The sequence below is a fragment of the Oncorhynchus mykiss genome, chromosome 25, assembly GCF_057628025.1.
Source record: "Oncorhynchus mykiss isolate SJ-2025 chromosome 25, ASM5762802v1, whole genome shotgun sequence".
Taxonomy (NCBI): Eukaryota; Metazoa; Chordata; class Actinopteri; order Salmoniformes; family Salmonidae; genus Oncorhynchus; species Oncorhynchus mykiss.
Genome location: NC_143046.1, coordinates 1,467,530 through 1,480,000, shown reverse-complemented (window position 1 = coordinate 1,480,000; position 12,471 = coordinate 1,467,530). Strand labels below are relative to the sequence as shown.

The following is a 12,471-nucleotide window of genomic DNA, read 5'->3' as shown; positions in this document are numbered from 1 at the left end:
GTCTGTCTGTCTGCCGGTCTGATTGTCTGTCTGTCTCTCTAATGCCCCCCCTACTGTCTATCCTCTGTCTGTCTGTCTGCCTGTCTGATTGTCTGTCTGTCTCTCTAACGCCCCCCTACTGTCTTTCCTCTGTCTGTCTGCCTGCCTGTCTGATTGTCTGTCTGTCTCTCTGATGCCCCCCTACTGTCTATCCTCTGCCTGCCTGTCTGAGTGTCTGTCTGTCTCTCTAATGCCCACCTACTGTCTATACTCTGTCTGTCTGTCTGTCTGTCTGTCTGTCTGTCTGTCTGTCGAGGATGTGTCATCTCTCCAGTCAACAAAACATTTATCCTTCATGATGGCCTGGCTCGGTGATATCATCAGCTCTCCAAATATATCTTCTGGTTTATTATCCAAAACACATTTATACCAGAAACACATTTATACTTTACTTCCATTCCACAGGATATAGAAAAGAGCAAATATTAGGTTTAAGTGTATAGCTAGAGGAAGGCTTAGCTAGTCTCAGCCCTGGGTTGGAGGAGCATGTTGACAGACAGACAAGCCAACCACACCAGCTAGGCTGCATCCTAAATGGCCCCCTCCTCCCTATATACTGTAGTGCACTACTTTTGACCAGGTTCCCCATAGGAAAGAGGGAGCCAAGGGGGGCTCAGTCTACAACCTTGTGGTTAAACATTTGACCTAAGGCTGGAATAAAAGCCTACTGATTAACGTCTATTTGTATCATTCGGCCGTCTCTCTCACTCTTTCTTTATTTTCCAGTTGTCTCTCTCATGTTGACATGATATTCGGATCTTCTCTGTTTTACAGCTGTAGCTAAACCACTGCGCCATGGCAACCTTGGATGGTTTTCCCGCCAGTTTCTATGGGGAGCCGGGGGTGTTGGGTATGTTGGCCAATGGGATCAGTGCGTTCCTGGTTCTACTGCAGAACTTCAACACAGCTAGAACCGGAGTATCTGCAGAGGGGGTGGAGAACATTCTGGCAGGTACGCTAATCAATCCATCCATCACAATCACTTTCACAATGACTAACCCTACTCTTTTCCCTGTTCTTGATCTGTTGTGTTTCAGGTGTTGTTCAACAGCACTGTGTTGTGTTTCAGGTGTTGTTCAACATCATTGTGTTGTGTTTCAGGTGTTGTTCAACAGCCCTGTGTTGTGTTTCAGGTGTTGTTCAACATCACTGTGTTGTGTTTCAGGTGTTGTTCAACATCACTGTGTTGTGTTTCAGGTGTTGTTCAACATTACTGTGTTGTGTTTCAGGTGTTGTTCAACAGCACTGTGTTGTGTTTCAGGTGGTTGTTCAACATCACTGTGTTGTGTTTCAGGTGGTTGTTCAACAGCACTGTGTTGTGTTTCAGGTGTTGTTCAACAGCACTGTGTTGTGTTTCAGGTGTTGTTCAACATTACTGTGTTGTGTTTCAGGTGGTTGTTCAACATCACTGTGTTGTGTTTCAGGTGTTGTTCAACAGCACTGTGTTGTGTTTCAGGTGTTGTTCAACATCACTGTGTTGTGTTTCAGGTGGTTGTTCAACATCACTGTGTTGTGTTTCAGGTGTTGTTCAACATCACTGTGTTGTGTTTCAGGTGTTGTTCAACATCACTGTGTTGTGTTTCAGGTGGTTGTTCAACATCACTGTGTTGTGTTTCAGGTGTTGTTCAACATCATTGTGTTGTGTGTCAGGTGTTGTTCAACATCACTGTGTTGTGTTTCAGGTGTTGTTCAACATCATTGTGTTGTGTTTCAGGTGTTGTTCAACAGCACTGTGTTGTGTTTCAGGTGTTCATCTCATCCTGATAGGTGGAGTGTGTCAGCTGATTGCCGGCCTCTTGTCGTTCCGTAAATACGACCACCTGAGTGGCACCGCCTTCATTGGCTATGCAGCTCTCTGGGGCAGCTATGGTGCCACACGCATCTTCCTGGGTGCATCCCAATCAATCACAACTAACCTGACCATGTCACATGACCTGATGAGTAACACGACCCCGCTCACTGCCCTCACGACCAACCTATCCCTGTCGGCTGAACTCTGGAACAGCACCTCGCAGAGCCCTGATTGGCTGTCTCTCCTGCTCATCCCCCAGTCTGCCATCGCGGGATTGGTCCCCTACATCCTTCTATCCTTCCTATTGGCCTTCTGCTCTGCCACGGTAAACGTCATCATGCCCTTCGTGTTCGGTGCCATCACGCTTACCCTGCTGTTTGAGGCTGTGGCGGTGGGCGTGTCCTCGGCCTGGCCACTGGTCGTCTCTGGCATTCTAGAACTCCTCATCCTCCTTTTCGCCGTGTACGGCAGCGCCGCCCTGTTGGTGAAAGGTCTGGCGCAGCGCTATGTCCTCAAGGGGTTCGGCACGCCGCTGTTCAACGTGCTCCTGCTGGGGACCAACAGCCCTGCGGCCAGCGCCCAGAGCCTGGGACAGGAGAAAAAGAAGAACACCAAGTACGCTGAACCTCAGGCGCTCTTCTTCTTCTGTGACACGGTGTCTCCCTTCATCATGTTGTTCTACAGCTTTGGATACGTCACATCCTTCTCCCTGGGTGCTGTGTGGGTCTCCATAATCTCTGCTGCTCAACTCCTCTCTAGCTACTACGCTCACCTGCGGCAAGATGGCTACCTGGTCACCAAGGCCGGCCTGCATGCCACCTACTGGCTTACCAAGGCGTGGGAGGAGTTTTTGTTGTCGGCTGTGATCGTGTCGGAGCCGGAGAGAGAGGTGGCTACTGGGAGACAGGCGATGGTTGGTGATTGGTTCTTCGTGGCGGTGGCGCTCCTCCTCCTAGTTGTCAGTCTGAGTAATGACACCCTGGAGGTTACCCATAATGCTCTGTTCCTGCTGCTGTCCGTCTCCACGGTCCCCCAGATCCCCCTCCAGGGGTACTATGTGTTCTTCGGGGTGTCCTGTTCCCTGTTCGCCTCCGCTTCGCTCTACGGGACATTTTGCCGCCTGATCAACTCCATCGCTGAGAAGAGTCTGATCCCGGTGGGTCCTCAGCCCATCTCCTCCGACCGTCTCCACTCCTTCCTGTCCTGCTTTCGCTCCCCGGGGAAACTCCAGGGGGCGCTGCCTTCATCATCATCAGCATCCTCCCCGACCAATCAGATCCCTGACGCTCTGTTCTACCTGACCAACGGCGTGGCCGCTCTCTCGGCGCTCCACGCGGCCTCATCCAGTCAGAGCGTGTCCTTCCTGCGACTGAGTGTTCCCTGGGTTCTGGTATCTGGAGCGGTGGTACAGGGGTTTGTCAGCAGGCTGCAGGTCAGAGGAGGACAGAGGTTTGGCTCCGTCATCCCATCCTTCTACCTGTCTGTCTGGGCCACCTGGACATGGTATCGCTTCGCAGGTATGTGGATGACTTCAAGCTAACACTAACCAATCCTAACTGGAGTTAACTTTTTTCATAACTAGGAAAATCCCCATAAAAATTCAGACTCCAGCCACCCAAGCCATAGAATGTTCTCTCTGCTACCGCACGGCAAGCAGTACCAATGTACCAAGTCTGCAACCAACAGGACCCTGAAACACTTCTACCTCTTCTACCCTGTATATACAGCCATGTTATTATCTGATACCCTGTATAAAACGCCATGTTATTATCTGATACCCTGTATATATAGCCATGTTATTATCTCATACCCTGTATATACAGCCATGTTATTTATTACCTGATACCCTGTATATAGAGCCATGTTATTATCTCGTACCGGTATATATAGCCATGTTGTTATCTCATACCCTGTATATACAGCCATGTTATTATCTCGTACCCTGTATATATAGCCATTTTTTTATCTGATACCCTGTATATATAGCCATATTATTATCTGATAACCTGTATATATAGCCATGTTATTATCTCATACCCTGTATATATAGCATGTTATTATCTGGTACCCTGTATATATAGCAATGTTATTACCTGATACCCTGTATATATAGCCATGTTATTATCTCGTACCCTGTATATATAGCCATGTTATTATCTCGTACCCTGTATATATAGCCATGTTATTATCTGGTACCCTGTATATATAGCAATGTTATTACCTGATACCCTGTATATATAGCCATGTTATTATCTCGTACCCTGTATATATAGCCATGTTATTATCTCGTACCCTGTATATACAGCCATGTTATTATCTGATACCCTGTATAAAACGCCATGTTATTACCTGATACCCCGTATATATAGCCATGTAATTATCTCGTACCCTGTTGTTGTTGTTGTTGTTGTTGCTGTCTCCATGCTCTGTTGCCTGTTTCAGTAAAACATCTCTGTGTTCTTTTCTCAGGCCCCTTGCTGCAGATCTCTCCAGTAGGATCCTATGGGTTTACAGCTGGAGCCATCGCTTTCCTGGTCATCAACGCTTTCCTCATGCTCATCGGTCAGTCTTTACATGAAATCATCTATATCTACCTCTTGTCCTGATGCAATACAGAGGGAGAGAAGAACGGAGTGGGTTTTCCCTAATGTCATTCTATTCCCTACATAGCCCCATGGGTCCTGGTCTAAAGTAGTGCACTATATAGAGAATATGCCCTGGTCTATAGTAGTGCACTATATAGGGAATAGGGCACTGGTCTAAAGTAGTGCACTATATAGGGAATAGGGCACTGGTCTATAGTAGTGCACTATATAGGGAATAGGGCACTGGTCTATAGTAGTGCACTATATAGGGAATAGGGCACTGGTCTAAAGTAGTGCCCAATCCATGGTAACCTGGTCCTAACCCTCTCCATGGTAACCTGGTCCTAAACCTCTCCATGGTAACTTGGTCCTAACCCTCTCCATGGTAACCTGGTCCTAACCCTCTCCATGGTAACCTGGTCCTAACCCTCTCCATGGTAACCTGGTCCTAAACCTCTCCATGGTAACCTGGTCCTAACCCTCTCCATGGTAACCTGGTCCTAACCCTCTCCATGGTAACCTGGTCCTAACCCTCTCCATGGTAACCTGGTCCTAACCCTCTCCATGGTAACCTGGTCCTAACCCACTCCATGGTAACCTGGTCCTAACCCTCTCCATGGTAACCTGGTCCTAACCCTCTCCATGGTAACCTGGTCCTAACCCACTCCATGGTAACCTGGTCCCAACCCTCTCCATGGTAACCTGGTCCTAAACCTCTCCATGGTAACCTGGTCCTAAACCTCTCCATGGTAACCTGGTCCTAACCCTCTCCATGGTAACCTGGTCCTAACCCTCTCCATGGTTACCTGGTCCTAACCCTCTCCATGGTAACCTGGTCCTAAGCCTCTCCATGGTAACCTGGTCCTAACCCTCTCCATGGTAACCTGGTCCGAAACCTCTCCATGGTAACCTGGTCCTAACCCTCTCCATGGTAACCTGGTCCTAACCCACTCCATGGTAACCTGGTCCGAAACCTCTCCATGGTAACCTGGTCCTAACCCTCTCCATGGTAACCTGGTCCTAACCCTATCCATGGTAACCTGGTCCTAACCCTCTCCATGGTAACCTGGTCCTAACCCTCTCCATGGTAACCTGGTCCTAACCCCCTCCATGGTAACCTGGTCCTAACCCTCTCCATGGTAACCTGGTCCTAACCCCCTCCATGGTAACCTGGTCCTAACCCCCTCCATGGTAACCTGGTCCTAACCCCCTCCATGGTAACCTGGTCCTAACCCTCTCCATGGTAACCTGGTCCTAACCCTCTCCATGGTAACCTGGTCCTAACCCTCTCCATGGTAACCTGGTCCTAACCCCCTCCATGGTAACCTGGTCCTAACCCACTCCATGGTAACCTGGTCCGAAACCTCTCCATGGTAACCTGGTCCTAACCCTCTCCATGGTAACCTGGTCCTAACCCTATCCATGGTAACCTGGTCCTAACCCTCTCCATGGTAACCTGGTCCTAACCCTCTCCATGTCCCCTCCAGCTGCGTATGGTAACCAGGTCCTAACCCTCTCCATGGTAACCTGGTCCTAACCCTCTCCATGTCCCCTCCAGCTGCGTATGGTAACCTGGTCCTCTTGTCTCTGACCGTGGTCATGGAGATAGTTCTGGTGTGTTTCCTCCTGTCCACTCTGCAACAGCTCCCCTACCAGCTGGAGAGTAAGTGACCTGCTTTTCACCTCCCTACACTGACAGGACTCACATTCTACATAAACGGCTCAGGAGGCTCCTGAGGGGAGAACGGCTCATAATAATGGCCGGAACGGAGCAAATGGAATGGCATCAACCACCTTGAAACTATGTGTTTGATGTATTTGCTACCATTCCACTGATTCTGTTCCAGTCAATAGAACAAGCCCTAATGGCAAGCCCTCATTTCTCCCCAATGAAGGTTCCACCAACCTATTGTGATATACAGTAAGGCTGAAACCCAAAACCAACACTTGGCCATCTGCCCTTTATGGAGTGATCGGAGTGGTTGAAGTGTTGGGTTTGTGATTCAGACAGTGTTATGTGGTATCCATCCATACGTTTGCTGCTCAAACAGTAACTGTAAAATGTACACATTATTTTGCAATCTAGATGTCAGCTGTGTAACTGTTCTAACACATTTCTGGCGTTGTTCTTGTAGTTGCCATGCTAGCTGTGTTCTCTGTCGTCTGTCTATATGGAACCCTGGCATCACTGGTCAACTGTACCTTCCGTCAGAGTGTGATGCCCATGGGGCCTCCACTGGTTAAGGTGAGAACGAGGCACTATTCCATTCTGTTGCTTTCCACTGGATGAGCTGACATGTAGAATGGAGTGGGTTCATGTGTTTCATTACATTTTATTCTACTTTTCTCCAATCCAGTTCATTCCTTTTCTATTGTGTTCCATATCGTGTGTCTCTCTCCCTGTGTTGTTGTGTCTCAGGATGTGAATCAGCAGCAGATGTCCTCCCCTGCCCTGCCTTGTCCCGTGGCAGACTCCAGACTGACCAGCGGTCTTCTGAAGATCTCCAGACTGCTGGACGACGGGGGGGTCTGTGGAATCCCCACCGATACGGTCTACGCCCTGGCCGCATCCTGCAAGAACCCTCAGGCCATCGAGAACATCTACAACATTAAGGACCGTCCAGCAGAGAAACCCATCTGTATCTGTATCTCCAGTGTGGAGCAGCTGGTGGCAGCCAAGCCCCCATTCAGCTCTCTACTCTGGGAATTCATGAGGAACGTCTACCCTGGAGGGATCAGCTGCATCGTCAGCAAGGGAGACTGGCTACTCAGACTGGGTAAGGGGTGAGGAGGGGAAGAGAGGGGAGGAGGAGGGTGGCTTCAACTGCATTGGGATTTTAAATAGTTTTTTAAAACTTTATTTAACTAAGCAAGTCAGTTAAGAACAAATTCTTATTTTCAATGACAGCCTAGGAACAGTGGGTTGACTGCCTGTTCAGGTGCAGAATTACCGATTTGTACCTTGTCAGCTCAGAGGTTTGAACTTGCAACCTTCCGCTTACTAGTCCAACACTCTAACCACTAGGCTACCCTGCCGGGTTACATTGGTTTAGAGTTAGGGATACTCTCAGAAATGGTTTGATAACAGCATGCCTGATTTCCACTTATTGAAACAACATATTATTTGGTGTCTTTATTCTATATTGTGAGCGATCATTCGATTGATGTTCTAATTGTTTACCTATGTTGTCCAGGTGTGGGTCCGGCCTACGACCGCGTGGGGACCAATGATAGCATCATGATCCGAGTCCCTGACCACACCGTCACAGGACACCTGTGTAACATCACCGGACCACTTGCAATCACCTCAGCCAATCCCAGTGGAGAACCCGACAGCACGCACCACGACATGGTCATCAGGTAAAGTCCTATCATAACACTCACCTGTACCCACCAGTACCCACCTCTACTCACCTGTACTCGCCTGTTCTCACCTGTACCCACCTGTACCCACCTGTACCCTGTTCTCACCTGTACCCACCAGTACCCACCTCTACTCACCTGTACTTGCCTGTTCTCACCTCTACCCACCTGTATTCGCCTGTTCTCACCTGTACCCACCTGTACTCACCTGTACTCACCTGTACTCACCTGTACTCACCTGTACCCACCTGTACCCTGTACTCACCTTTACTTAAGCACTTAAGCCTGTTGGTATGCTATGCACCCTTCATCAGATAGTTTGAACAGCTATGCTGCCTTCATCAGATAGTTTGAACAGCTATGCTGCCTTCATCAGATAGTTTGAACAGCTATGCTGCCTTCATCAGATAGTTTGAACAGCTATGCTGCCTTCATCAGATAGTTTGAACAGCTATGCTGCCTTCATCAGATAGTTTGAACAGCTATGCTGCCTTCATCAGATAGTTTGAACAGCTATGCTGCCTTCATCAGATAGTTTGAACAGTTATGCTGCCTTCATTAGATAGTTTGAACAGCTATGCTGCCTTCATCAGATAGTTTGAACAGCTATGCTGCCTTCATCAGATAGTTTGAACAGCTATGCTGCCTTCATCAGATAGTTTGAACAGCTATGCTGCCTTCATCAGATAGTTTGAACAGCTATGCTGCCTTCATCAGATAGTTTGAACAGCTATGCTGCCTTCATCAGATAGTTTGAACAGCTATGCTGCCTTCATCAGATAGTTTGAACAGCTATGCTGCCTTCATCAGATAGTTTGAACAGCTATGCTGCCTTCATTAGATAGTTTGAACAGCTATGCTGCCTTCATCAGATAGTTTGAACAGCTATGCTGCCTTCATCAGATAGTTTGAACAGCTATGCTGCCTTCATCAGATAGTTTGAGCAGCTATGCTGCCTTCATCAGATAGTTTGAACAGCTATGCTGCCTTCATCAGATAGTTTGAACAGCTATGCTGCCTTCATCAGATAGTTTGAACAGCTATGCTGCCTTCATCAGATAGTTTGAACAGCTATGCTGCCTTCATCAGATAGTTTGAACAGCTATGCTGCCTTCATCAGATAGTTTGAACAGCTATGCTGCCTTCATCAGATAGTTTGAACAGCTATGCTGCCTTCATTAGATAGTTTGAACAGCTATGCTGCCTTCATCAGATAGTTTGAACAGCTATGCTGCCTTCATCAGATAGTTTGAACAGCTATGCTGCCTTCATCAGATAGTTTGAACAGCTATGCTGCCTTCATCAGATAGTTTGAACAGCTATGCTGCCTTCATCAGATAGTTTGAACAGCTATGCTGCCTTCATCAGATAGTTTGAACAGCTATGCTGCCTTCATCAGATAGTTTGAACAGCTATGCTGCCTTAATCAGATAGTTTGAACAGCTATGCTGCCTTCATCAGATAGTTTGAACAGCTATGCTCCCTTCATCAGATAGTTTGAACAGCTATGCTGCCTTCATCAGATAGTTTGAACAGCTATGCTGCCTTCATCAGATAGTTTGAACAGCTATGCTGCCTTCATCAGATAGTTTGAACAGCTATGCTGCCTTCATCAGATAGTTTGAACAGCTATGCTGCCTTCATCAGATGGTTTGAACAGCTATGCTGCCTTCATCAGATAGTTTGAACAGCTATGCTGCCTTCATCAGATAGTTTGAACAGCTATGCTGCCTTCATCAGATAGTTTGAACAGCTATGCTGCCTTCATCAGATAGTTTGAACAGCTATGCTGCCTTCATCAGATAGTTTGAACAGCTATGCTGCCTTCATCAGATAGTTTGAACAGCTATGCTGCCTTCATGCTGATGGTGATACTGAAAGTGATGTCAGTATTGAAGTTTTTTTTCTATCTTGGATTGCTGGTTGTATTGTAAACTGGTCTGATATTTCCTGTCAGACTGGTTTCATATCAGTCAGCCTGCTGTGTAAATATCCAGTTCTACTAATATATCTGTGTTAATCAGTCCTCTGCCTTGTGTCCTGCTGGCTGTAGGGTCATGATGATTAGTTTCCATTGATGGTAGGTGCCGTTTAAGAATAGTGAGGACGATTATTTTTCTAAGAGCATGGCCTTAAATCTATTACAGCATATTGAATGACTGGAATTCATTATTCCATTCACCCAGTTCAATGGAACAGTGATCGGTTTAGGCTACTACATGATACTCTAATTTTCCCTCTACCCATCATGAGGTTGCTACAACCTAGCCCACGAATGAACGTTTACAACGTAGGTGTACAGGTCGTGTAATCAAGGTGACAGACAGTGACACATTCAATACCGCCTTGCCTGCATCTAGCTGATCTAGGGTGGAATCACTCGCACAAACAAAATCAAATCAAATCAAATGTTATTTGTCACATGCGCCAAATACACAGGTGTAGTAGACCTTACAGTGAACTGCTGAATACAACAGGTGTAGTAGACCTCACAGTGAAATGCTGAATACAACAGGTGTAGTAGACCTTACAGTGAAATGCTGAATACAACAGGTGTAGTAGACCTTACAGTGAAATGCTGAATACAACAGGTGTAGTAGACCTCACAGTGAAATGCTGAATACAACAGGTGTAGTAGACCTTACAGTGAAATGCTGAATACAACAGGTGTAGTAGACCTTACAGTGAAATGCTGAATACAACAGGTGTAGTAGACCTCACAGTGAAATGCTGAATACAACAGGTGTAGTAGACCTTACAGTGAAATGCTGAATACAACAGGTGTAGTAGACCTTACAGTGAAATGCTGAATACAACAGGTGTAGTAGACCTCACAGTGAAATGCTGAATACAACAGGTGTAGTAGACCTTACAGTGAAATGCTGAATACAACAGGTGTAGTAGACCTTACAGTGAAATGCTGAATACAACAGGTGTAGTAGACCTCACAGTGAAATGCTGAATACAACAGGTGTAGTAGACCTTACAGTGAAATGCTGAATACAACAGGTGTAGTAGACCTTACAGTGAAATGCTGAATACAACAGGTGTAGTAGACCTTACAGTGAAATGCTGAATACAACAGGTGTAGTAGACCTCACAGTGAAATGCTGAATACAACAGGTGTAGTAGACCTCACAGTGAAATGCTGAATACAACAGGTGTAGTAGACCTTACAGTGAAATGCTGAATACAACAGGTGTAGTAGACCTTACAGTGAAATGCTGAATACAACAGGTGTAGTAGACCTTACAGTGAAATACTGAATACAACAGGTGTAGTAGACCTTACAGTGAAATTATCAATACAACAGGTGTAGTAGACCTTACAGTGAAATGCTGAATACAACAGGTGTAGTAGACCTTACAGTGAAATGCTGAATACAACAGGTGTAGTAGACCTTACAGTGAAATGCTGAATACAACAGGTGTAGTAGACCTTACAGTGAAATGCTGAATACAACAGGTGTAGTGAACCTACTCTGACACTGTCTGTCTCTATGTGTATCCTAGTCGGCTGGGGCAATCTAAACCTAACCTAAACCTGAACCTGAACCTACTCTGACACTGTCTGTCTCTATGTGTATCCTAGTCGGCTGGGCCAATCTAAACCTGAACCTGAACCTGAACCTGAACCTACTCTGACACTGTCTGTCTCTATGTGTATCCTAGTCGGCTGGGCCAATCTAAACCTGAACCTGAACCTACTCTGACACTGTCTGTCTCTATGTGTATCCTAGTCGGCTGGGCCATAAGATCCAGGGGGTTCTGTGTGACGGGGATTCCAACGAGATCGTAGCCTCAACGGTGGTGAACTGCCTCAAGATAGATGAAGGTATGATGTTACAGAACAGAAGCACACTACAATAACTAATTACTAACCTCTTAGGTTGTGTTGTCCTGTCTTGGGATGGAACATTCTGGAAACTTTCCCCAAATTCCCAGGCTTTCCAGAAATACAGGTTGAAAGATTCCTGGATTTCAAAGAATCCTCTGACCAGGATTTCTGGAAAACCTGGGAACGTTACCGGGACATTGCAATCCTTGTCCCACCCTATGATTCATTGTGTGTCAGTGATCACTCAGTCAATATTGTGTTTCCTCCTCCTCCAGGCACGATTAGTATCGTGAGGGAAGGCTGCGTCCCGGCTGTGAAGGTCCGACAGATCTTTGAGAGGGTGAAGACCAGTATGTTGTGAGGAGGACCCTTCCCTCCGTCCCTCCATCCTCTGTTCCACCCAGCTCCCCTCCCCCATTCTCTCCCTCCATCCTCTGTTGACCAATGACGACACTCAGATCAGATACTGGACCCACCCACCTCAGGCCACCATCCAATATGTCTCTCAAACATGTTGAGGAACAGTTGTTACATATTTATTCTGTATGTTGTCGATGTAATCATATATAAATATGTGCATTTTAGATTCGATTTTAGGATTATAAGTATGTTTTGTTTTGTTCTGTATGATTTGATTATGTAAAATGAAGTGTTAACAGAAATTATACGATTAATGAAGGATGATGTAGTTCTCTAAATTAGGGATTAATGAAGGATGATGTAGTACTCTAAATGAGGGATTAATGAAGGATGATGTAGTACTCTAAATGAGGGATTAATGAAGGATGATGTAATACTCTAAATGAGGGATTAAGGAAGGATGATGTAGTTCTCTAAATTAGGGATTAATGAAGG

General features: G+C 46.3%; 1 protein-coding gene across 1 annotated transcript in view; it reads left to right on the top strand.

Annotated features, from left to right (window-relative positions):
* Positions 1-12,207, top strand: part of LOC110504478 (uncharacterized) — a 16,465-nt gene extending 4,258 nt beyond the window's left edge. The window contains exons 2-11 of the mRNA XM_090219240.1: positions 814-991; positions 1,786-3,348; positions 4,301-4,393; positions 5,975-6,079; positions 6,552-6,661; positions 6,836-7,193; positions 7,611-7,776; positions 11,519-11,613; positions 11,892-12,012; positions 12,056-12,207. Coding sequence (XP_090075366.1) covers positions 835-991; positions 1,786-3,348; positions 4,301-4,393; positions 5,975-6,079; positions 6,552-6,661; positions 6,836-7,193; positions 7,611-7,776; positions 11,519-11,613; positions 11,892-11,977 — 2,733 coding nt within the window. The 5' untranslated portion in view covers positions 814-834 and the 3' untranslated portion in view covers positions 11,978-12,012; positions 12,056-12,207. The remainder of the gene's footprint in view (positions 1-813; positions 992-1,785; positions 3,349-4,300; positions 4,394-5,974; positions 6,080-6,551; positions 6,662-6,835; positions 7,194-7,610; positions 7,777-11,518; positions 11,614-11,891; positions 12,013-12,055) is intronic.
* Positions 12,208-12,471: the final 264 nt, after the last annotated feature.